The sequence below is a fragment of the Argopecten irradians genome, chromosome 4 (genome assembly GCF_041381155.1).
Source record: "Argopecten irradians isolate NY chromosome 4, Ai_NY, whole genome shotgun sequence".
NCBI lineage: Eukaryota > Metazoa > Mollusca > Bivalvia > Pectinida > Pectinidae > Argopecten > Argopecten irradians.
The window spans coordinates 6,823,700-6,850,855 of record NC_091137.1 but is presented as its reverse complement, the minus strand read 5'-3'; the positions used below and the strand labels follow the sequence as shown (position 1 = coordinate 6,850,855).

General features: G+C 39.2%; 1 protein-coding gene across 2 annotated transcripts in view; it reads right to left on the bottom strand.

The window, feature by feature from the left end:
- Positions 1-27,156, bottom strand: part of LOC138320465 (uncharacterized) — a 59,366-nt gene that overhangs the window by 15,301 nt on the left and 16,909 nt on the right. For both annotated transcript variants that reach the window (XM_069263427.1, XM_069263428.1), the window contains exon 4: positions 512-634. In XM_069263427.1, the coding sequence (XP_069119528.1) occupies positions 512-634 (123 nt within the window). The remainder of the gene's footprint in view (positions 1-511; positions 635-27,156) is intronic.

Sequence of the window (27,156 nt, the reverse complement as noted above, 5' to 3'; positions counted from 1 at the left end):
GTGTCGCCGCCAAGTTACAAGCTAACTAGGCCTGTCACTAGTGCTCTGTAAACAAAGTGTCAATCATCGCGTCAAACTCCTCGCCAGTTAATTTTAATGAACAGAAGGTTGTTTTAGGCACTGATAAACAATAGGAAGAGTTTGATTTTGTTCTTGAAGAGTGTTTGAAGCCTATGCAAAACATTTTGAATGGAGAAGTAAAAATTGGATTTTTTTTTAGTATTTCTTTTTTTTTTTTTCAAAATAAAAACGTACCTGCGCACTATACGCGGGTGCGCACTATACACGCAAAAATACGGTATCTTATTTTGTAAGGGAAGATAACCACATACTCTAGAATGGAAACTCAAGTCTTGCTTTAATTATGTCTGGTCCAATGAGGGGAGATAACTATCTTATTCAGTAAGGGGAAATAACCACATACCCCTGAGGGAAACTCAAGTCTTGCTTTATGTTTGGTCCAATGAGGGGAGATGACTATCTTATTCAGTAAGGGGAGATAAATACGTACCCCTGAGGGAAACTCAGTCTTGCTGTATGTCTGGTCCAGAGAGGGATACTCGGTGATGCTAGCTTCTGCTGTCTCATTGAGATGAGGCCGGTGATCTCCTAGGCGGTGCTCTATCTTCCGCAGCTGAAATCACACAGAGTATAGGTTTGGTATCCATATGTATAGCTTAACAAAATACTGTAGCTATAGCTTAAGGATGCTACCATTGTATTGTGGGTGCTATACCATGCTAAGTTTCAGAGAAGAAGTCGTTTATATGGAAATAGCCAAATTGGCCCCTTTTGACCCCGCCCCTCAGGCCCCCGGGGGGTCAGCCCCATCATTTGCACAATTTGAAATCCCCACACTATAAGGATGCTACCATTGCATTATGGGTGCTATACCACGCTTAGTTGCAGAGAAGAAGTCATTTATATGGAAAAAGCCAAATTGACCCCTTTTGACCCCGCCCCTCAAGCCCCCGGGGGGTCAGCCCCATCATTTGCACAATTTTGAATCCCCACCCTATAAGGATGCTACCATTGCATTATGGGTGCTATACCATGCTTAGTTTCAGAGAAGAAGTCGTTTATATGGAAATAGCCAAATTGGCCCCTTTTGACCCCGCCCCTCAGGCCCCCGGGGGGTCAGCCCCATCATTTGTACAATTTTGAATCCCCACCCTATAAGGATGCTACCATTGCATTATGGGTGCTATCCCATGCTTGGTTTCAGAGAAGAAGTCGTTTATATGGAAATAGCCAAATTGACCCCTTTTGACCCCGCCCCTCAGGCCCCCCGGGGGTCAGCCCCATCATTTGTACATTTTTGAATCCCCACCCTATAACGATACTACCATTGCATTATGAGAGCTATCTCTTGCTTAGTTTCAGAGAAGAAGTCGTTTTATGGAAATAGCCAAATTGACCCCTTTTGACCCCGCCCCTCAAGCCCCCGGGGGGTCAGCCCCATCATTTGTACAATTTTGAATCCCCACCCTATAAGGATGCTACCATTGCATTATGGGTGCTATCCCATGCTTGGTTTCAGAGAAGAAGTCGTTTATATGGAAATAGCCAAATTGAACCCTTTTGGCCCCGCCCCTCAGGCCCCCGGGGGGTCAGCTCCATCATTTGTACAATTTTCAGTTAGTAGCCCATAAGGATGCTACCAGTCAAATTTTGTTGAAATCCGACCAGCGGTTATGGAGAAGAAGTCGATTGTTGACGGACGCCGGATGCCGGACGCCGGACGCCGACGCCGGACGCTGCGGTATCCCATAAGCTCACCTGTTCATATTTAAATACAATTGTCATAATCTAATCATTTCATTTAATTTGCTGTAGAACAGGATGATTATATAGATCTTCAAAGTTGTGTCACTCCATACCATGAATATTGTCACTCATATCTTACATCCTTTAAATTTACCTGTAATATGTTTCCAAAAGATTTAATCAATCATCTCATCAACACAAATGTTTTTCATGTTACATATATCAGACCAAAAGCAAATTTGTCATAACAGACTGAAGTTTGAAGGTATTTGTGTTGAGTTATGGATTTCCATTATGGTAGGAGGTCACACATAATGTTGATTAATATATCACAGGCCATAAACCATGCTGTTTTTATCTAGACTTACATCCAATACACCCCAATAAACATACCAGGTGATCAATGTAATATGGATTTTTAATTAAACTTACTTTCATTATAATTCTGTCGCTAGTATCAGAATATCAACAATATTTCAAGATTATTTTGATACTGGAAACTACTTGCATACAATACAAGAGTAGGACCTAAGTTAGATACAATTTTACTTTTAATATTCCTAAAGTTATAACTGTTTATTAACTGCTTTTCACATCTATATCAAAAGGGTGTTTATGATTAAAAGGGGACAGTTTAACTCCGCCAGAATGTTTGACATATTATGAGTGATTTATCTTCCTGGAGATTTTTTAACTTTGTATGTAAGTTTATGATCCTGAGACATGCTGGATAAGATCCAATATTTTATTGAGGATAATCCAATTAAAACAGGAATGATTCATGACATTTCAATATAGCTGGCATATGCAATACCTTAGCTTTAAATTCTCACTGTAAAATACAAATCTTATGCAATTTCAGGTATTCAGTTCACATCTTAGTTGAAAACTTTTGGAAGAGTTGATAGACAGCCTCGAGTAACAATTTATTTACATTGATCAAATTAAATAGTTAGGTCAGCACAACCTACTTTTGTTTGGTACACGACACATCTCCTACCTAAATGTATACTCATTACACAAGGCATTAAATGAAAGCAAAGATAAGACCAAGTGTAGAAACATCATTGTTAGTGTCACATTAAGAAAAACTTTGGAATTATCTGGGCATACCCCAAAACTGATCAATAAATTATGCTGAAAAATCCAGTTTTGTATGCTAATAGATATCAACAAATCCGGTCAATCTGTGCAAGTCCTTTAAAACACAGTAGTCCTGTAGCATGATATCTTAACCATCTCCTTACAAGTCTGCACTGTGAAATCTCAGTGAAAACCTTTCATTAAATGTTAATTATGATATCAATATTGATTTTCTTCTATCTTACTCGAGCTTGATATATTCTTCAGATTTTATCAATATAGAAGTTTTTTTTATTTCCTATTCCTCTAAAAACTTATTAACAGAGCACATAAGCATATAAGATATAAATCACAATTTACAGCACATCTTCAAGGAACAGCTCATGGTATATAGCATTTTATTCCAATATCTTACACTTATATATACACTATTCATTTATACATATATATAGCCATTCTCAAATTGTGTATAGATATGCATTCATTTCCCATTATTTTGGCCAATGCAAAGTAAAATACAATTAATTTGGATGTTTTAATATGTTGCTCCTTTCTTTCCTTTGTTTCTAGAAAAACGGAGTGAGTTTTATTCTGTCTATCATTATTGCAGAGTTAGCTCCCTTGCAGGCAGGTATCGATTTTTACGCCATTATCTTGTGAGCGCAATTCGCATCATTTTTTCCAAAAAGTATGATGTTATTCTCGCAACACATGACGTCACAATCAATACCTTCCCACATGGTTAGATAACTCTGTAATACACAAATACAGAATACCAGTAATGGAACACCTAGCCTTCCCCAATATGGAGTTCCTCAAGGAGATGTTGTCAGACCTCCCTTATTTATATAGGTTTATCACATAACAGCCTTTCCTTTGCCCTCATCAATAATATATACATATATATAACATTACAGTACTCCTGTTAATTTGTTTTCTGTACATGGACATTAGATGATTATTCCAATATTTCTCTTATCACTTGATTCTTTATGGTTAATGTAACACTCATATCAACCTCATCAAAGGTCCATTATTTTTCAAGGTTTTATTTCCATTCTTAATGGTAAAACATACCATGCTGACAATCCTATATCACAGTTTGCCTACAATTTTCATTTCTGTATGAATATTCAACATACTCAAAGGAATATATTTCCTTTTGATAAAGAACTTTAATATATTTTTCAGTGTTGTGTATGATGTATTGGCTAACAAGATCATCCAACCATAAAGTTCAAGACTATTGCTGTAAAAGCATGGTTAGCAAACAACATCCCTTGGAATGTATAATACTCTCAATGGAATATAAAAACTTGTTCCTAAGATATGATTAGGTTCACTATCCTACATAACAAAATTCTGCCCAACATTTAGTAACAATTCCTCTCTATCAGACAATTTAACCATAACTATGTCTTCAGTGCCATTTTGTAATTTAAACCAAGTTATGTGAGGAAAACTTTGCCGAGGACTATTGGTTGGAGGCCTTCTGACAATAAGTCTGTATATACCAGGTACATGAGTGGACAAACACCATAGCCAGAGTAGAGTCCAGCCTTGCTATCCTGTGAGAGATAGCTGTGGGTGGGAGGGTGTAATGGTGAGGACACACACACTTAATCCCTGTGATCAGCAGGACACAATGATATTACAACAAGATCAATAAAATCATACAGGGTCGGTAAAAGGATACAGAGTGAAGGCCGTGTACAAGGTATAAAGGTTGGACACAGGGTACTTATTTCTGTTCACAAGTACATCAGCTTATTACTGTATCACAGAGTACATCAGCTTATTTCTGTGTACAGGTAAATCAGCTTATTTCTGTGTACAGATATATCAGCTTATTACTGTATCACAGAGTACATCAGCTTATTACTGTATCACAGAGTACATCAGCTTATTTCTGTGTACAGGTAAATCAGCTTATTTCTGTTTACAGGTACATCAGCTTATTACTGTATCACAGAGTACATCAGCTTATTTCTGTATACAGGTACATCAGCTTATTTCTGTATACAGGTACATCAGCTTATTTCTGTGTACAGATATATCAGCTTATTACTGTATCACAGAGTAAATCAGCTTATTGCTGTATCACAGGGTAAATAAGCTTATATCTGTGTACAGGTATATCAGCTTATTTCTGTTTACAGGTACATCAGATTATTTCTGTATATAGGTACATCAGATAGGTACATCAGCTTATTACTGTATCACAGAGTACATCAGCTTATTACTGTATCACAGGGTAAAACAGCTTATATCTGTATCACAGGGTAAATCAGCTTATTTCTGTGTACAGGTATATCAGCTTATTTCTGTGTACAGGTATATCAGCTTATTTCTGTGTACAGGGTACATCAGCTTATTTCTGTGTACAGGGTACATCAGCTTATTTCTGTGTACAGGGTACATCAGCTTATTTCTGTGTACAGGGTAAATCAGCTTATTTCTGTATCACAGAGTACCTCAGCTTATTTCTGTGTATATGGTACATCAGCTTATTTCTGTGTATATGGTACATCAGCTTATTTCTGTGTACAGGTATATCAGCTTATTTCTGTGTACAGGGTACATCAGCTTATTTCTGTGTACAGGGTAAATCAGCTTATTTCTGTATCACAGAGTACATCAGCTTATTTCTGTGTACAGGGTACATCAGCTTATTTCTGTGTACAGGGTACATCAGCTTATTTCTGTGTACAAGGTAAATCAGCTTATTTCTGAAAACAGGGTACATCAGCTTATTTCTGTGTACAGGGTAAATCAGCTTATTTCTGTATCACAGAGTACCTCAGCTTATTTCTGTGTATATGGTACCTCAGCTTATTTCTGTGTATATGGTACATCAGCTTATTTCTGTGTACAGGTATATCAGCTTATTCCTACTTACAGTTACATCAGCTTATTTCTGTATCACAGAGTACATCAGCTTATTTCTGTGTACATGGTACATCAACATATTTCTGTGTACAGGTACATCAGCCTATTCCTATGTGCAGGTACATCAGCTTATATATATGTACAGTTACTTCAGCTTATATATACTGTATGTACAGTTAATTCAGCTTATTTCTGTTCACAGTTCTAATGTTTATTGAAATATCAAACATATCAAGCACTGCTAATATCTGTGCCTATTGAACCAGATATTCAAGGTCAATCTGAATTAAAATCATTTCACATTAATCAAGCATAACAAGCATAACAATGGTCTTGGCTAAACAGCTGATCGTCAAGTGAAAAAGCTCAAACTGAACTCTCTGGACAGCTGATGGCTAAATGTAACTAAGCTCAAAATGGACTAAACAGCTAATGTTCAAGTGCAACTAATGTTCAAGTGAATAACCTTAAATAGGCTAAGCATTCTGAGATTCTGGTTTCTCAAATTTTCTCATCTGTTACTTTTTTATATAACTGAAGTGATATGGAATTTGAATTTTATATGTTGGATAAGAATGTAGTATTGACTGCAGGAGAAATGAGAGATAACAAAACTGGACAGAATTAAGGAGCCAAATCTAAATTACAGCTCAAACAGAGGCAACCTTGACATTCTTCTATAGCTTGGAGTCAGATTTTTGTTATGGCCTTGAGTTGAATGTATACCTCGGTGAGGTCAAGGACTAGCCCCTTGTTCCAGCAAGTTTTTAGAGATCTGAGAGAACACCACTAACATAGTGAGTACCAATATCTGATACAGCCCTTTGTTCAAGCAGGTTTATAGAGATCTGAGAGAACCCCACTAACTTAGCTAGTACCAATACCTGATACAGCCCTTTGTTACAGCAGGTTTATAGAGATCTGAGAGAACCCCACTAACTTAGCTACTACCAATATCTGATACAGCCCTTTGTTCCAGCAGTAGGTTTATAGAGATCTGAGAGAACCCCACTAACTTAGCTAGTACCAATACCTGATACAGCCCTTTGTTCCAGTAGGTTTATAGAGATCTGAGAGAACCCCACTAACTTAGCTAGTACCAATACCTGATACAGCCCTTTGTTACAGCAGGTTTATAGAGATCTGAGAGAACCCCACTAACTTAGCTCGTACCAATATCTGATACAGCCCTTTGTTCCAGCAGGTTTATAGAGATCTGAGAGAACCCCACTAACTTAGCTCGTACCAATATCTGATACAGCCCTTTGTTCCAGCAGGTTTAAAGAGATCTGAGAGAACCCAACTAACTTAGCTCGTACCAATATCTGATACAGCCCTTTGTTCCAGCAGGTTTATAGAGATCTGAGAGAACCCCATTAACTTAGCTAGTACCAATACCTGATACAGCCCTTTGTTCCAGTACCGGTAGGTTTATAGAGATCTGAGAGAACCCCACTAACTTAGCTAGTACCAATACCTGATACAGCCCTTTGTTCCAGCAGGTTTATAGAGATCTGAAAGAACCCCACTAACTTAGCTAGTACCAATACCTGATACGACCCTTTGTTCCAGCAGGTTTATAGAGATCTGAGAGAACCCCACTAACTTAGCTAGTACCAATATTTGATACAGCCCTTTGTTCCAGCAAGTTTTTAGAGATCTGAGAGAACCCCACTAACTTAGCTAGTACCAATACCTGATACAGCCCTTTGTTCCAGTACCGGTAGGTTTATCGAGATCTGAGAGAACCCCACTAACTTAGCTAGTACCAATACCTGATACAGCCCTTTGTTCCAGTACCGGTAGGTTTATAGAGATCTGAGAGAACCCCACTAACTTAGCTAGTACCAATACCTGATACAGCCCTTTGTTCCAGCAGGTTTATAGAGATCTGAGAGAACCCCACTAACTTAGCTAGTACCAATACCTGATACAGCCCTTTGTTCCAGCAGGTTTATAGAGATCTGAGAGAACCCCACTAACTTAGCTAGTACCAATACCTGATACGACTCTTTGTTACAGCAGGTTTATAGAGATCTGAGAGAACCCCACTAACTTAGCTAGTACCAATACCTGATACAGCCCTTTGTTCCAGCAGGTTTATAGAGATCTGAGAGAACCCCACTAACTTAGCTAGTACCAATACCTGATACAGCCCTTTGTTCCAGCAGGTTTAAAGAGATCTGAGAGAACCCCACTAACTTAGCTAGTACCAATACCTGATACAGCCCTTTGTTACAGCAGGTTTATAGAGATCTGAGAGAACCCCACTAACTTAGCTAGTACCAATACCTGATACAGCCCTTTGTTCCAGCAGGTTTATAGAGATCTGAGAGAACCCCACTAACTTAGCTAGTACCAATACCTGATACAGCCCTTTGTTCCAGCAGGTTTATAGAGATCTGAGAGAACCCCACTAACTTAGCTAGTACCAATACCTGATACGACCCTTTGTTCCAGTAGGTTTATGGAGATTATAATACAATTCTATTTGATATACTTACAAAAGGAAACTTGAATGAAATAAAAATAAAGGTGATATTAACATTTCAGAAGCAGGAAAGTGTCAAGGAGAGTGTTGTTGAGTATAAGTTCTAAAATGGTATGCAACATTAAACACACCCGATCATACTATGCACAATGATTATTCATTGTCCTTAAGGTAGGTCCATACTTTTGAAAACCGCGCCAATTTCATATGACGCTATACCGGAAGTTGCGGAAGTTGTTTTGAATTCCAGAATGGTTTCCGATACGCCACGACATCCCACTTGGATATTTTTTCAATAGGTGAAAATTGTTTACATATAATGTTGAATGTTTAAAATCATTAAATAAATCAAATAAAAGCAGTGAAGTGAAAATTATATGCTATCTCTGAGGTTTTTGCGTTCCCTGTCGTAAATGGGGATGGATTTTCAAACACCGGAAGTGCCGTTCGTCGCTATAAATGATAAGAGGGGACCCGGCCGGACCGAAATTCCGGAATTCTAAAAAAAATCGCATATGATTTCCTTTAAACACAAAATTTGGAGAAAATCATAAAAACAAACAGACATAAACCAGATATACTATCACAAAAACATATGAACTGATGTGGAATGTTTTTTTGCGGCATGATTTTCAAAAAATAGTCAAATATGACCCATCTTAGCACTGGATGAAATGGGGGTAGGGTTGTGAGCTACAAACTTCAAGCTTACAAAATTGTGAAATTTTGATCGAGGACCCCTAGTTTTTATATAATATTTGAAAAACATATTACCTTGGGCATATCATATACAAATATTGTGAAATTGACATGGGTTTTCATTTCCTTTTTGGCCTATTCATTGATTTTTTACGGGTGAAAATATGGCAAAACATGGTAATTTTGTATAGAAACGGTCCTGGGAAATAACAAAAATTAGTTAGCATTTGTAAAAATAAAGTAGTTTTGTATATTGTTCTATCGTAAGAAATATAGGACAAAAAATCAACAGGATCGAGACTACATTCACCCTAATATTACAGAAAACATAATTTTATGAATTTTTCTATTTTCGGTCAGCAAATTTGCATGGATGGTATATTTCAAGCTCAAATATCTCAAAAAGTAGTGCGAGAACACCCATTTATATTTACAGATGTGAAATATACATGAAAAATGCAAGAAAATAAGTCCTGTTAGAAAACAAGAGGCCCAGAGGGCCTGTATCGCTCACCTGGTTTTTTGTTAGTAATTATCACAAGACTCTGACAATTAGAAAAATAAGCAAAATGACTCCCAAAGTTTAATTTTGAATCACAACCATATACAATGATAGCTATTGATACCATACAGAATATGCATATCCATACATAGTTTCACGAGAAGACAAAGTAATGTTATATGAAAATAGTAAGCATAATCTGACCTTTTGATCCTCGCATCTATTGCTCGTCTAAGGCCCCGGGGGTCAGCCCTCAATAATTTGTAACAATTATCTAAATCCTCAAACCCGATAAGGATGCTACGATATGCATTATAGTGTGCTCTTCCATTCCCTAGTATGCAGAGAAGAAGGTCGTATTATATGGAAATAGCTAAATTTGACCCCCCTTTTGGACCCCACCCTTTCAGGCCACCCAGGGAGTCAGCGCCCACATCATTTGCAAAATTTTGAAATCCTTACGCCATATTGAGGATGTAACCTTTGCATTATGACGCGAGAAAAAAAGTCCTTTAGTATATATGGAAATTGACCACTTTTTGACCCCGCCCCCTACTGGCCCCCGGGGGGTCATGCCCCTATAATTGTGCACAATTGTTGAGATCCCCCACCCATGTAAGGATACTACCATTGTATTATGGGTGCTTAGAACCTGATGCTTTACGTTTCAGAGAAGAAGTTCTGTTTATATGGAAAATTAGCCAAATGGCCACATGTGACCCGACCACTCAGGCCCCTGTGGGGTGTAAGCAGCCATCTATAAGACAGCAATTTATTATCCCCAACCCTTATAAAGATGCTACCATTGCTTTATGGTGCTATACCGATGGCGTTAGTTTCAGTGAAATAATGTCGTTTAATATGGAAATTAGGCCATATTTGGCCCTTTTGACCCCCTGGCACCCCCTCAGGCCCCCGGGGGTCAGACCCCATCATTTTTGTACAATCTTTGTATTCCACACCATGTAAGGATGCTACCATTGGCTAATTATGGGTGACTATTCCCTTGCTTGGTTTCATGAGAAGAAGTCGTTTATATGGAAATAGCCAAATTGACCCCTTTTGACCCCGCCCCTCAGGCCCCCCGGGGGTCAGCCACATCATTTGTACAATTTTGAATCCCCACCCTATAAAGATACTACCATTGCATTATGAGTGCTATCTCATGCTTAGTTTCAGAGGAAGAAGTCGTTTATATGGAAATAGCCAAATTGACCTCATTTGACCCCGCCCCTCAGGCCCCCGGGGGGTCAGCCCTATCATTTGTACAATTTTGAATCCCCACCCTATAAGGATGCTACCATTGCATTATGGGTGCTATACCATGCTTGGTTTCAGAGAAGAAGTCGTTTATATGAAATAGCAAATTGACCCCTTTTGACCCCGCCCCTCAGGCCCCCCGGGGGTCAGCCACATCATTTGTACAATTTTGAATCCCCACCCTATAAAGATACTACCATTGCATTATGAGTGCTATCTCATGCTTAGTTTCAGAGAAGAAGTCGTTTATATGGAAATAGCCAAATTGACCCATTTGACCCCGCCCCTCAGGCCCCGGGGGGTCAGCCCCATCATTTGTACAATTTTGAATCCCCACCCTATAAGGATGCTACCATTGCATTATGGGTGCTATACCATGCTTGGTTTCAGAGAAGAAGTCGTTTATATGAAAAAGAGCCAAATTGACCCCTTTTGACCCCCGCCCCTCAGGCCCCCGGGGGGTCAGCCACATCATTTGTACAATTTTTGAATCCCCACCCTATAAAGATGCTACCATTGCATTATGAGTGCTATCTCATGCTTAGTTTCAGAGAAGAAGTCGTTTATATGGAAATAGCCAAATTGACCCCATTTGACCCCGCCCCTCAGGCCCCCGGGGGGTCAGCCCCATCATTTGTACAATTTTGAATCCCCACCCTATAAGGATGCTACCATTGCATTATGGGTGCTATCCCACTTGGTTTCAGAGAAGAAGTCGTTTATGTCAAAACCCCTGGCCCAGTTGAGGGGTCAGCCCCATCATTTGTTGATAAGGATGTACCAGTTTGGTTATGGAGAAGAAGTCGATTGTTGACGGCACGGACTTGGCATAAGCTCACCTTGGTCCTTCGGACCAGGTGAGCTAAAAATGACATGGGTTTTTCCAAAAGTATGGAGCTACCTTAACATGTCAAAACCTGAGTTTAGTTGATGTTTTCTAGAACTTCTTGGGAACATTTACTCATCAATTCAAACTAAATCAGTGTTCTAGCATCTAACTACATTATTCATACTTATTGCAGAAACTAAGGTAGAAGCAGTGTCTGCATGAGTGGTTATTCTGGATCTTGATGGCTGATGGAGCGGTTTGTTTGGTGGCTGATGGAGCGGTATGTTTGGTGGCTGATGGAGCGGTTTGTTTGGTGGCTGATGGAGCGGTACGTTTGGTGGCTGATGGAGCGGTATGTTTGGTGACTGATGGAGCAATACGTTTGGTGGCTGGTGGAGCGGTACGTTTGGTGGCTGATGGTGTGGTATGTTTGGTGGCTGATGAAGTGATATGTTTGGTGGCTGATGAAGCGGTATGTTTGGTGGCTGGTGGAGTGGTATGTTTGGTGGCTGATGGAGCGGTATGTTTGGTGGCTGATGGAGTGGTATGTTTGGTGGCTGATGGATTGATGTGTTTGATGGCTGATGGTGTGGTGCGTTTGGTGGCTGATGGAGCGGTACGTTTGGTGGCTGATGGAGTGGTACGTTTGATGGCTGATGGAGTGGTACGTTTGGTGGCTGATGGAGCGGTATGTTTGGTGGCTGGTGGAACGGTATGTTTGGTGGCTCATGGAGCTGTATGTTTGGTGGCTGATGGAGTGGTATGTTTGGTGGCTGATGGAGCGATATGTTTGATGGCTGATGGAGTGGTACATTTGGTGGCTGATGGAGTGGTATGTTGGGTGGCTGATGGAGTGGTATGTTTGGTGGCTGATGGAGTGGTATGTTTGGAGGCTGATGGAGCGGTATGTTTGGTGGCTGATGGAGTGGTATGTTTGGTGGCTGATGCAGTGGTAATTTGGTGGCTGATGGAGCGGTATGTTGGGTGGCTGATTGAGCGGTATGTTTGGTGGCTGATGGAGTGGTGTGTTTGGTGGCTGATGGAGTGGTATGTTTGGTGGCTGATGGAGTGGTATGTTTGGAGGCTGATGGAGCGGTATGTTTGGAGGCTGATGGAGTGGTATGTTTGGTGGCTGATGGAGTGGTATGTTTGGTGGCTGATGGAGTGGTATGTTTTGTGGCTGATGGAGCGGTATGTTTGGTGGCTGATGGAGTGGTATGTTTGGTGGCTGATGGAGTGGTATGTTTGTAGGCTGGTGGAGCAGTATGTTTGGTGGCTGATGGAGTGGTTTGTTTGGTGGCTGATGGAGTGGTATGTTTGGTGGCTGATGGAGTGGTATGTTTGGTGGCTGATGGAGTGGTATGTTTGGTGGCTGATGGAGTGGTTTATTTGGTGGCTGATGGAGTGGTTTGTTTGGTGGCTGATGGAGTGGTATGTTTGGTGGCTGATGGAGTGGTATGTTTGGTGGCTGATGGAGTGATATGTTTGGTGGCTGATGGAGTGGTACGTTTTGTGGCTGATGGAGTGGTTTGGTTGGCTGATGGAGTGGTTTGTTTGGTGGCTGATGGAGTGGTATGTTTGGTGGCTGATGGAGTGGTATGTTTGGTGGCTGATGGAGTGATATGTTTGATGGCTGATGGTGTGGTACGTTTTTTGGCTGGTGGAGCAGAATGTTTTGTGTCTGATGGAGCGGTATGTTTGGTGGCTGATGGAGTGGTACGTTTGGTGGCTGGTGGAGCGGTATGTTTGGTGGCTGATGGAGTGGTACGTTTGGTGGCTGATGGAGCGGTAGGTTTGGTGGCTGGTGGAGCGGTATGTTTAGTGGCTGGTGGAGCGGTATGTTTGGTGGCTGATGGAGCGGTATGTTTGGTGGCTGGTGGAGCAGTATGTTTGGTGGATGATGGAGCGGTACGTTTGATGGCTGGTGGAGCAGTATGTTTTGTGGCTGATGGAGCGGTATGTTTTTAACTTTTGTCATTTCAATGCATTTCAGAAACAGAAATAAAATTCAGCTTTTCGCTTATGGACTGCTGTCAAGTATGCCTTATTGAGCAGTTATACTGCCAGATACATCTAAAACATATCTTTGGGTTTTTTACAAGAACTCTGGCTTTCCTTCCCCACAAAACCTTACGTATATAATAAGTGTTTTATAGGAAGTAAAACCATTAAACACCTTCATCTGGTGTTTGTATAATCCTACAAACATTTACCTGGTGCTCTTGCCTTGACACCTCATTCCAACATACACCTTATATTGGATTGGAAAAAGATTATTGATATGTATAATCACCAACAACATGCCAGAAAATAAACCAAGGTTTTTTTCTTAATGTGTATAATTACATTTAATAGCATGACATTCCTATCCAATAGGCCAATTAAAAGGATACAGTTTCCTCTCCAGTTAGTGGATAAATACAGTGTTCTCTAAACCCAACTGGAAAATCAGATAAGAAATCCAACAGATAACTGTTCTTATTACTGAGGTGTAGCAATGGATTGCACTAAAGACACACAAGTTAATAATCCTTACAAATCAATACTGGGCCTGCAACATTCAGCTCTTCTTCCATCAAAGGACATGTCATGCAGTTGTTGTTTGAATTAGAAAGTAAATTATAGAAGGCAAATAAATTATTGAATATTTGGAAATTTTACTATGAACATAAAGTAGTGTGTAACACTGCAAATGACCTGTAATTTAAGATTTGGTACTGGTTAAGAATCTTAAAGCAAATTTTAAAAGACTTGTTCTGATGAGTAAGCAAAAAGTTCTACATTATTTAGGAATGATGACACATCGCGCTATTAGTATCAGACAATTTAAAATAGGAATAGTTTATATGTGTTAACAGTGAAGTCAACCACAATGGTATGAAGTTTACCTACCATCAAATTGTATCACTTTAGAAACAGGCTCCTTATAATATATATAAAATTGTCTGTAAGATGTTTTGACTTCAAAAATCAATACTGTGACACCAATGACGGGTTTCACATAAAGATTAATATTTAAAATGAACACTATGTTGTAAATCAAAAGGAAGGTTCAAGGTCACACTAAATAGGCATGAACACATCAATGACATTAATTTGTAGACAACAGCCAACTTACTGTTTTAATTCCCTCGTGGAACAATCTATCACTGTAGTCCGTCGATCAAAACACAAATAAACCAAGAAGTTTTACAATCCATTAGTCTGAATTTGTTAAAATTCAATAATGTTAAGGATTTCTCCCGTCCCAGCGAACATTACTGTGGTTGGTACTCTGTCGTACTGACTTACGTCCCTGTGTATTGTGTATTTGTATGGAACGTGACGGTTGGCTGGCCAGCCAGTTATACCTATACTACTTACCTGTACACCCGCCTTTTGTTTCACAGGCCGTCACCATACTACGGCTGTATAGTAGAATTAAAGGGTTACATAGAAGTAATAAATACTTTGTAACGGGTCACCAAACTTGCTAGTTTATAACAGACAGCTAATGACACAGCTCCCGTGTAAATCAGCAATACTTAAGCTATCAATACAGAGACTTGTCAGTTTAATATCAAATTAATCCATGTCAATCTATTAATAAAGGGTTTCAGCTATTTATTTGTCTTCAATAATACTGTTTCAAATTTCACATACAATCAAATATTACATACTAAAATGGACATCTAGACAACAATGTCTCATATTCCCATGTGTAAAGAAATTTGAGGTTACTAAAAAATCAAAGTACTCAAAGTACTGCAAATACAACGCAGCAGAAACAGAAAAATAAAATGAAATCAAATAAATTTCCAAAATCTAAATATATAAACCATATTATAAAGACTTTGATATCAATTATTTCAAGAACATTCAACTGATCACAGAAAATACATATTTTTTGTTTGACATTTTTCTTAATTAAAGTTCCTACATAAAATTTACAAAGAAAACAAGTCTTCATTAAAATGAGTTTTTATCCTTAATATACTCCTGTTTCTTATGTTGCACATACACTTGTTTTGGTAAAACCATGCACATATGAGGGCAGCCTTATAAGTTATTTTGCCTTTACCTCAGATCTGCGTTTAACATTCATTTAAAAACATTATTTTAAAGTACACAAAAAGGGCATATGATTAGTCAACTTAAAAACTCTTATGTCTATAAGCCTTAAATAGTAAGTCCAATTTGAATTATCATTAACAGAGATTATGTAAGTTGGACAGAGGAGTCACCAGCAGGCAACAGTTGACCTAGATGGGCTGTGTATTATATAACACTCTGTGTATTCTATACACACTCTGTGTATTCTACCAATCAGAAGGCAGTCTTCCCATGACTACTGATTGGTCCAAAGGAATATTATTCAATAAATAGGGAATTTATGAATGGAAGTTTATGAATGAAATGGTTCAAGAGGTCACCACTAGATGTCATTATAGGGCAAGTCCTACTCGGTCCTACACATCAATAGTAAACCGGATAGCATTAATACAAACGCTAGTCGCCATGTGTAAAGAAATTTGAGGTTACTAAAAAGTAAATTGTTCCAAGCTTGCAGATCTAGATATAAGTATAAGGGAACATGATGTAAATCTGGGACCAGAGAGATCCTGATTATCAAATGTAAATCTGGGACCAGAGAGATCATGATTATCAGATGTAAATCTGGGACCAGAGAAATCCTGATTATCAAATGTAAATCTGGGACCAGAGAGATACTGATTATCAGATGTAAATCTGGGACCAGAGAGATCCTGATTATCAGATGTAAATCTGGGACCAGAGAGATCCTGATTGTCAGATGTAAATCTGGGACCAGAGAAATTCTGATTATCAGATGTAAATCTGGGACCAGAGAGATACTGATTATCAGATGTAAATCTGGGACCAGAGAGATCCTGATTATCAGATGTAAATCTGGGACCAGAGAGATACTGATTATCAGATGTAAATCTGGGACCAGAGATCCTGATTATCAGATGTAAATCTGGGACCAGAGAGATCCTGATTATCAGATGCAGATCTGGGACCAGAGAGATCCTGATTATCAGATGTAAATCTGGGACCAGAGAGATACTGATTATCATATGTAAATCTGGGATCAGAGAGATCCTGATTATCAGATGTAAATCTGGGACCAGAGAGATCCTGATTATCAGATGTAAATCTGGGACCAGAGAGATACTGATTATCAGATATAAATCTAGGACCAGAAATTTCCTGATTATCAGATGTAAATCTGGGACCAGAGAGATCCTGATTATCATATGTAGATTTGGGACCAGAGAGATACTGATTATCAGATGTAAATCTGGGACCAGAGAGTTCCTGATTATCAGATGCAGATCTGGGACCAGAGAGATCCTGATTATCAGACGTAAATCTGGGACCAGAGAGATCCTGATTATCAGATGTAAATCTGGGACCAGAGAGATCCTGATTATCAGACGTAAATCTGGGACCAAAGAGATACTGATTATCAGATGTAAATCTGGGACCAGAGAGATTATCAGATGTAAATCTGGGACCAGAGAGATCCTGATTGTCAGATGTAAATCTGGGACCAGAGAAATACTGATTATCAGATGTAAATCTGGGACCAGAGAGATACTGATTATCAGATGTAAATCTAGGACCAGAGAGTTCCTGATTATCAGATGTAGATTTGGGACCAGAGAGATACTGATTATCAGATGTAAATCTGGGACCAGAGAGTTCCTGATTATCAGATGTAAATCTGGGACCAGAGAGATCCTGATTATCAGATGTAAATCTGGGACCAGAGAGATCCTGATTATCAGATGTAAATCTGGGACCAGAGAGATCCTGATTATCAGACGTAAATCTGGGACCAAAGAGATACTGATTATCAGATGTAAATCTGGGACCAGAGAGATTATCAGATGTAAATCTGGGACCAGAGAGATCCTGATTATCAGATGTAAATCTGGGACCAGAGAGATCCTGATTATCAGATGTAAATCTGGGACCAGAGAGATCCTGATTATCAGATGTAAATCTGGGACCAGAGAGATCCTGATTATCAGATGTAAATCTGGGACCAGAGAGATCCTGATTATCAGATGTAAATCTGGGACCAGAGAGTTCCTGATTATCAAATGTAGATCTGGAACCAGAGAGATACTGATTATCAGATGTAAATCTGGGACCAGAGAGATTATCAGACGTAAATCTGGGACCAGAGAGATCCTGATTATCAGATAATATAGGCCTGTTATCACCTATTCCTGAGGATTCTTATAAAGCCAGATGGCTCCTATGGTATCAGGTAGCTGGATTCTTCACCTAGTAAGTTTAGGGTTTTATTAATTTAACGTCCTTTAAAAGATATGGTCAGTACTTCACAACTGCCCCACATGGTATTAAAACAGAAGTGGAGGACTTGTGGTAATACATCTTAACCACTTGGCCCCAACCTCAAAAGTCTAAAGACCATTAAACCATTCTACACAGTCCCATCCAAATACATCTTAACCACTCGGCCCCAACCTCAAAAGTCTTAAGACCATTAGAACATTCTACACGGTCCCATCCAAATACATCTTAACCACTCAGCCCCAACCTCAAAAGTCTAAAGACCATTAAAACATTCTACACGGTCCCATCCAAATACATCTTAACCACTCGGCCCAAACCTCAAAAGTCTAAAGACCATTAAACCATTCTACACAGTCCCATCCAAATACATCTTAACCACTCGGCCCAAACCTCAAAAGTCTAAAGACCATTAAAACATTCTACACGGTCCCATCCAAATACATCTTAACCACTCAGCCCCAACCTCAAAAGTCTAAAGACCATTAAAACATTCTACACGGTCCCATCCAAATACATCTTAACCACTAGGCCCAAACCTCAAAAGTCTAAAGACCATTGAACCATTCTACACGGTCCCATCCAAATACATCTTAACCACTCGGCCCAAACCTCAAAAGTCTAAAGACCATTGAACCATTCTACACAGTCCCATCCAAATACATCTTAACCACTCGGCCCCAACCTCAAAAGTCTAAAGACCATTGAACCATTCTACACGGTCCCATCCAAATACATCTTAACCACTCGGCCCCAACCTCAAAAGTCTAAAGACCATTGAACCATTCTACACGGTCCCATCCAAATACATCTTAACCACTCGGCCCAAACCTCAAAAGTCTAAAGACCATTGAACCATTCTACACATTCCCATCCAAATAAAATCTTATATAGGAAATCTTTAATGTATACATAAATGCAAATATTTCATTACAGTACAATGTATTCCTGTCTATCAACTTTTTGTGAAAATACATATCATAAAATGAAATCAACAATAAATGTTTTTCTTATTACTGTACTTGATGATCTGTACATATATATGAAAACTCAGGTATTTATATTAATAATCTTAATACTGAAAACGCTAACACAAATAATCTTTTTACTTTACCAAGTATTTCAGTTTAGAAGCTCAAATAATACAACTATATTTTAAAGTACAACCGGTGTACAAAATAAAGCACAGATTTTTATGTAGACAAAACAGTTTTCCTCTTACTTATTTCACACAGAGCGAGGGCTGTAATAAGGACATTAAGAGGAGCATTCACCTCTAAATGTTTAAAGAAGATATTTACATATTAAATCTTACCCTTTGGTCAAAGGTCAACCTGACTTTATTACATTATCCTTGGGTCAAGGTCAAACTGACTTTATTACATTACCCTTGGGTCAAGGTCAATCTGACTGTATCACATTACCCTTTGGTCAAGGTCAAACTGACTGTATTACATTACCCTTGGGTCAAGATCAAACTGACTGCATTACATTACCCTTCAGAGTCAAGGTCAAACTGACTGTATTACATTACCCTTGGGTCCAGGTCAAACTCACTGTATTACATAACCCTTGGGTCAAGGTCAAACTCACTGTATTACATTACCCTTGGGTCAAGGTCAAACTCACTGTATTACATTACCCTTGGGTCAAGGTCAAACTCACTGTATTACATTGTACTGCGCCCAATTTTATATTTTATAGGGTATCATTGATTCCAATGAAAGACATCATGAACCAATATACAGATTTTTTTTAAAAATTGGTATCATAAGGAAGAAGTGCGAAGCACTTCTAAGGTAACAGCTCCACGAAAATATAAGAAAAACAAGAGGCCCAGAGGGCCTGTATCGCTCACCTGGTTTTTTGTTAGTAATTATCACAAGACTCTGACAATTAGAAAAATAAGCAAAATTGACTCCCAAAGTTTAATTTTGAATCACAATCATACAATGATGCTATTGATACCATACAAATATGCTATCCAATACATAGGTTCAGAGACAAAGTAATTTATATGAAAATAGTAGCCTAATTGACCTTTTTGACCTCGCATCTATTGCCGTTTAAGGCCCCGGGGGTCAGCCCTATCATTTGTACAATTTCAAATCCCAACCCTATAAGGATGCTAACATTGCATTATAAGTGCTCTTCCATTCTTAGTTGCAGAGAAGAAGTCGTTTATATGGAAATAGCTAAATTGACCCCTTTTGACCCCACCCTTCAGGCCCCCGGGGGGTCAGCCCCATCATTTGCAAAATTTTGAATCCAAACCCTATAAGGATGTAACCATTGCATTATGAGCACAATCCCATGTTAAGTTGCAGAGAAAAAGTCATTTATATGGAAATTGATCACTTTTGACCCCGCCCCTCAGGCCCCCGGGGGTCAGCCCTATCATTTGCTCAATTTGGAATCCCCAGCCTACAAGGATGCTACCATTGCATTATGGGTGCTATACCATGCTTAGTTGCAGAGAAGAAGTCATTTATATGGAAATAGCCAAATTGACCCTTTTGACCCCGCCCCTCAGGCCCCCGGGGGGTCAGTCCAATCATTTGCACAATTTTGAATCCCCACACTATAAGGATGCTACCATTGCATAATGGGTGCTATACCATGCTTAGTTGCAGAGAAGAAGTCATTTATATGGAAATAGCCAAATTGACCCCTTTTGACCCCGCCCCTCAGGCCCCCGGGGGGTCAGCCCTATCATTTGCACAATTTTGAATCCCCACCCTATAAGGATGCTACCATTGCATTATGGGTGCTATACCATGCTTAGTTTCAGAGAAGAAGTCGTTTATATGGAAATAGCCAAATTGGCCCCTTTTGACCCCGCCCCTCAGGCCCCCGGGGGGTCAGCCCCATTATTTGTACAATTTTGAATCCCCACCCTATAAGGATGCTACCATTGCATTATGGGTGCTATCCCATGCTTGGTGTCATAGAAGAAGTCGTTTATATGGAAATAGCCAAATTGACCCCTTTTGACCCGCCCCTCAGGCCCCCTGGGGGTCAGCCCCATCATTTGTACAATTTTCAGTTAGTAGCCCATAAGGATGCTACCAGTCAAATTTTGTTGAAATCCGACCAGCGGTTATGGAGAAGAAGTCGATTGTTGACGGACGACGGACGACGGACGACAGACGCCGGATGCCGGAAGATGGACGACGGACGCCGGACGCTGCGGTATCCCATAAGCTCATCTCGGTCCTTTGGACCAGGTGAGCTAATAAAAGCAATAGAAAACCTTTTTGCAGTGATACAATAGATTCGCTGGACAGAAATCTGTATAGACTTGATCATCATATGTAGGGACCCATAGAAGAGTAGTTAATTGATATGGGTGATATATATTAAATATTATGTTTTTTTTTATCTATAAATCATACTATAAAGTAAAACTACTCAATATCTAAAAACAAGAGGCCCAGAGGGCCTGTATCGCTCACCTGGTTTGTAATGCCAAGTAATGTTCTGAATACAGGTTCATTGTTTCTTTTCTGAAGGAATTTTAATATTAACCTCTAAATCCCCTATTAGGCCCCACCCCTCCTGCCCCCAGGGGGTCAGAGCCAAAATTTATACAAGTTCTGTTCCCCTTCCCCCAAGGATGTTTGTGGCCAAATTTGGTCACAATCCAAGCAAAACTCTAGGACAAGTAGCAATTTATAGGATTTACCTCTATTTCCCCTATTGGGCCCCACCCGTCCTGCCCCTGGGGGGCCAGAGCCAAAATTTATACAAGTTCTGTTCCCCTTCCCCCAAGGATGTTTGTGGCCAAATTTGGTTACAATCCATACAGAACTCTATGACTAGTAGCGATTTAAAGAATTTACCTCTATTTCCCCTATTGGGCCCCGCCCCTCCTGCCCCCCGGGACCAGAGCCAAAATTTATACAAACTCAGTTCTTATTCTCCCAAGGATATTTCTGGCCAAATTTGGTTACATTCCATGCGGAACTCTGTGACTAGTAGCGATTTAAAGGATTTACCTCTATTTCCCCTATTAGGCTCCGCCCCTCCAGCCCCTGGGGGGGCCAGAGCCAAAATTTATACAAGTTCTGTTCCCCTTCCCCCAAGGATGTTTGTGGCCAATTGGTTCCAATCCCTGCAGAACTCTATGACTAGTAGCGATTTAAAGGATTTACCTCTATTTCCCCTATTGGGCCCCGCCCCTCCTGCCCCCGGGGGGCGAGAGCCAAAATTTATACAAGTTCTGTTCCCCTTCCCCCAAGGATGTTTGTGGCCAAATTTGGTTACATTTCATTCACAACTCTATGACTAGTAGCGATTTAAAGGATTTACCTCTATTTCCCCTATTGGGCCCCGCCCCTCCTGCCCCCGGGGGGGCCAGAGCCAAAATTTATACAAGTTCTGTTCCCCCTCCCCCAAGGATGTTTGTGGCCAAATTTGGGTACATTCCATTCACAACTCTATGACTAGTAGCGATTTAAAGGATTTACCTCTATTTCCCCTATTGGGCCCCGCCCCTCCTGCCCCTGGGTGATCAGAGCCAAAATTTATACAAGTACTCTTCCCCTTCCCCCAAGGATGTTTGTGGCTGATTTTGGTTACATTCCATGCCAAACTCTAGGACAAGTAGCGATTTAAAGGATTTACCTCTATTTCCCCTATTGGGCCCCGCCCCTCCTGCCCCCGGGGGGGCCAGAGCCAAAATTTATACAAGTTCTGTTCCCCCTCCCCCAAGGATGTTTGTGGCCAAATTTGGGTACATTCCATTCACAACTCTATGACTAGTAGCGATTTAAAGGATTTACCTCTATTTCCCCTATTGGGCCCCGCCCCTCCTGCCCCCGGGGGATCAGAGCCAAAATTTATACAAGTTCTGTTCCCCTTCCCCCAAGGATGTTTGTGGCCAAATTTGGTTACATTTCATTCAGAACTCTATGACAAGTAGCGATTTAAAGGATTTACCTCTATTTTCCCTATTGGGCCCCGCCCCTCCTGCCCCTGGGGGGCCAGAGCCAAAATTTATACAAATTCTGTTCCCCTTCCCCCAAGGATGTTTGTGGCTGATTTTGGTTACAATCCATGCCAAACTCTAGGACAAGTAGCGATTTAAAGGATTTACCTCTATTTCCCCTATTGGGCCCCGCCCCTCCTGCCCCTGGGGGGTCAGAGCCAAAATTTATACAAGTTCTGTTCCCCCTCCCCCAAGGATGTTTGTGGCCAAATTTGGTTACAATCCATGCCAAACTCTGGGACAAGTAGCGATTTAAAGGATTTACCTCTATTTCCCCTATTGGGCCCCGCCCCTCCTGCCCCTGGGGGGTCAGAGCCAAAATTTATACAAGTTCTGTTCCCCCTCCCCCAAGGATGTTTGTGGCCAAATTTGGTTACAATCCATGCAGAACTCTAGGACAAGTAGCGATTTATAGGAAATGTTGACGGACGGACGGACGGACGGACGGACGACGGACGACGGACGACGGACGACGGACGCCGCGCCATGACATAAGCTCACCGGCCCTTCGGGCCAGGTGAGCTAAAAACACAATCCACAAAATTCAATCCTGCACACTGACAGCTTCAGTTTGCGGCTGCCATTTTTTCATACATATCGGGAGGTTGTGCGTTGCTTCGGTACTGCTCTCCCCAGTAAATATATATTTAACTTATGCATATGCATAACAGGGGTAATTAAACAGTTTTTTTTTAATGTTTTTTTTTAATAATAAAATTATTACATCATATACTTCTATAGTTTAAAGTGTGTCCTTTTATTTCTAAATTATGTCTTTTACATGAAATAGAAAATAAAGTAGAGCTTTGCTCTTCCTAGGCCATGCATGAATCATATTAAAACATCTGGCCTTGCCTTCAGTCATATTAATTATTAAATTGATACAGATTTCCCGATATTGATAAAGATATCTGATATATCATTAAGATTATCAAAACATCTCAATAAATGAAAGATAATTTTTACTCAGAAATTTAAGGAATTTACTATTAATATGAAAACTTTATTTTGCTAGGCAGACAATCCTGTTTATATTTAACAGGGGTAAATTACAAAACCCTAGAGAGTGGGACGTGTCTCTTCAGTATACCAGGGTCTGATTAGGCAACAATTTTAACCACTTAACACATTAAAACCTGACCTTGTAAAGTAAACCTCTCATTCTGCTGATCTCTGCCAGTTTAAAGAGTTCTGGAGATCAGTGGTTCATTTGAACACTCCAAACTCTGGTAAATATTGTGGAACCTGAGTAAGAGTTTATACGTAGGGTTATATAGGTGTGACAATCTACACACCTGTACATTAATCATACCTGGACTGCTAATTGAAAGTTGTTTTAATTAACACCCTAGGTGGGTAAACTGTACCACACACTTTTATGTTGTTTGCAACAGAACCTAATATGGAATCCCATTCCCTCAAATAGATTATAGATGATCCATTCTTTTGCGTAGGAAAGATAGCTCTTTGCCCATAGAACAATATGCTTTCTCATCTCACTTTCATGTTGATCAATATGTTTAGTAACAGAATCCATGATGTAAGATTATCGGACTTCGGGATAATTTCTTGCTTTTATCCAATGAAGTTAATTTCACTACTTGACAATGAGACTGACGAATCTCAAGCTAAAATTCACTTGTCTGAAAACTTATTATCTTACCCTGAGGGGTTACCCACTCACATGTACTTTTTATTCTTTTTCATGAAGTTGTTATTTTGTTTTTGTTTCATCAATTTTTTTCTGAATCAGAAAGATTTTCATAAGGTATGGCCTGTAGACAGGCCTGGATATAAAAGATCCGTGACTAAAAGTCTTTAAATTATAGTTGGCGACATCTAATCGCTACAATAATATCACAATAGGTCACAATGGAGGCCAATTATAGTGAGTACCGTCACAGGTAACATTACCAGTTTTTATGCCTCTTCTAACACTACTCATTATCTTCAGTAAACACTGTCAAACAGATCCCAAGCTGTATAAATATCCCAACCTAAATAGATAAGCCTCGGTTTATTGATCTAGCAGTGAAATTATATTTTTTATTAGATACAACTCTAATTTTTAATTACAAAATTCTATTTCTTAACATTATCTTTGGCTTAAATTTCATGTAATTGTTGTAGTTTTTCATTTAAAACTTGCTTGTCATGCAGTCTTTCAAGCACCTTCGATAATTTTAATATCACATTATTAAAGAAAACAACACTTCTAGTTGGTGATCATAATTACATGATTACATATTTATTACCATGTCTATTACTGGTTGAATGGTTGGTTGATTATCACAGCTGTACGTCCTATTAACATGAAGCTATAAGGTCGTTTGAATGTCCTATTAACATGAAGCTATAAGGTCGTTTGAATGTCCTATTAACATGAAGCTATAAGGTTGTTTGAAGCTATAAGGTTTTTGAATGTCCTATTAACATGAAGCTATAAGGTTGTTTGAATGTCCTATAAACATGAAGCTATAAGGTCGTTTGAATGTCCTATTAACATGAAGCTATAAGGTCGTTTGAATGTCCTATTAACATGAAACTATAAGGTTGTTTGAATGTCCTATTAACATGAAGCTATAAGGTCGTTTGAATGTCCTATTAACATGAAGCTATAAGGTCGTTTGAATGTCCTATTAACATGAAGCTATAAGGTTGTTTGAATGTCCTATTAACATGAAGCTATAAGGTCGTTTGAATGTCCTATTAAAATCAAGCTATAAGGTTGTTTGAATGTCCTATTAACATGAAGCTATAAGGTTGTTTGAATGTCCTATTAACATGAAGCTATAAGGTCGTTTGAATGTCCTATTAACATGAAGCTATAAGGTTGTTTGAATGTCCTATTAACATGAAGCTATAAGGTTGTTTGAATGTCCTATTAACATGAAGCTATAAGGTCGTTTGAATGTCCTATTAACATGAAGCTATAAGGTCGTTTGAATGTCCTATTAACATGAAGCTATAAGGTTGTTTGAATGTCCTATTAACATGAAGCTATAAGGTCGTTTGAATGTCCTATTAACATGAAGCTATAAGGTTGTTTGAATGTCCTATTAACATGAAGCTATAAGGTTGTTTGAATGTCCTATTAACATGAAGCTATAAGGTTGTTTGAATGTCCTATTAACATGAAGCTATAAGGTCGTTTGAATGTCCTATTAACATGAAGCTATAAGGTTGTTTGAATGTCCTATTAACATGAAGCTATAAGGTCATTTGAATGTCCTATTAACATGAAGCTATAAGGTCGTTTGAATGTCCTATTAACATGAAGCTATAAGGTCATTTGAATGTCCTATTCCTATTAACATGAAGCTATAAGGTCGTTTGAATGTCCTATTAACATGAAGCTATAAGGTCATTTGAATGTCCTATTAACATGAAGCTATAAGGTCGTTTGAATGTCCTATTAACATGAAGCTATAAGGTTGTTTGAATGTCCTATTAACATGAAGCTATAAGGTTGTTTGAATGTCCTATTAACATGAAGCTATAAGGTTGTTTGAATGTCCTATTAACATGAAGCTATAAGGTCGTTTGAATGTCCTATTAACATGAAGCTATAAGGTCGTTTGAATGTCCTATTAACATGAAGCTATAATGTCGTTTGAATGTCCTATTAACATGAAGCTATAAGGTCGTTTGAATGTCCTATTAACATGAAGCTATAAGGTAGTTTGAATGTCCTATTAACATGAAGCTATAAGGTCGTTTGAATGTCCTATTAACATGAAGCTATAAGGTCGTTTGAATGTCCTATTAACATGAAGCTATAATGTCGTTTGAATGACCTATTAACATGAAGCTATAGGTCGTTTGAATGTCCTATTAACATGAAGCTATAAGGTCGTTTGAATGTCCTATTAACATGAAGCTATAAGGTCGTTTGAATGTCCTATTAACATGAAGCTATAAGGTCATTTGAATGTCCTATTAACATGAAGCTATAAGGTCGTTTGAATGTCCTATTAACATGAAGCTATAAGGTCGTTTGAATGTCCTATTAACATGAAGCTATAAGGTCGTTTGAATGTCCTATTAACATGAAGCTATAAGGTCGTTTGAATGTCCTATTAACATGAAGCTATAAGGTCATTTGAATGTCCTATTAACATGAAGCTATAAGGTCGTTTGAATGTCCTATTAACATGAAGCTATAAGGTCGTTTGAATGTCCTATTAACATGAAGCTATAAGGTCGTTTGAATGTCCTATTAACATGAAGCTATAAGGTCGTTTGAATGTCCTATTAACATGAAGCTATAAGGTCGTTTGAATGTCCTATTAACATGAAGCTATAAGGTTGTTTGAATG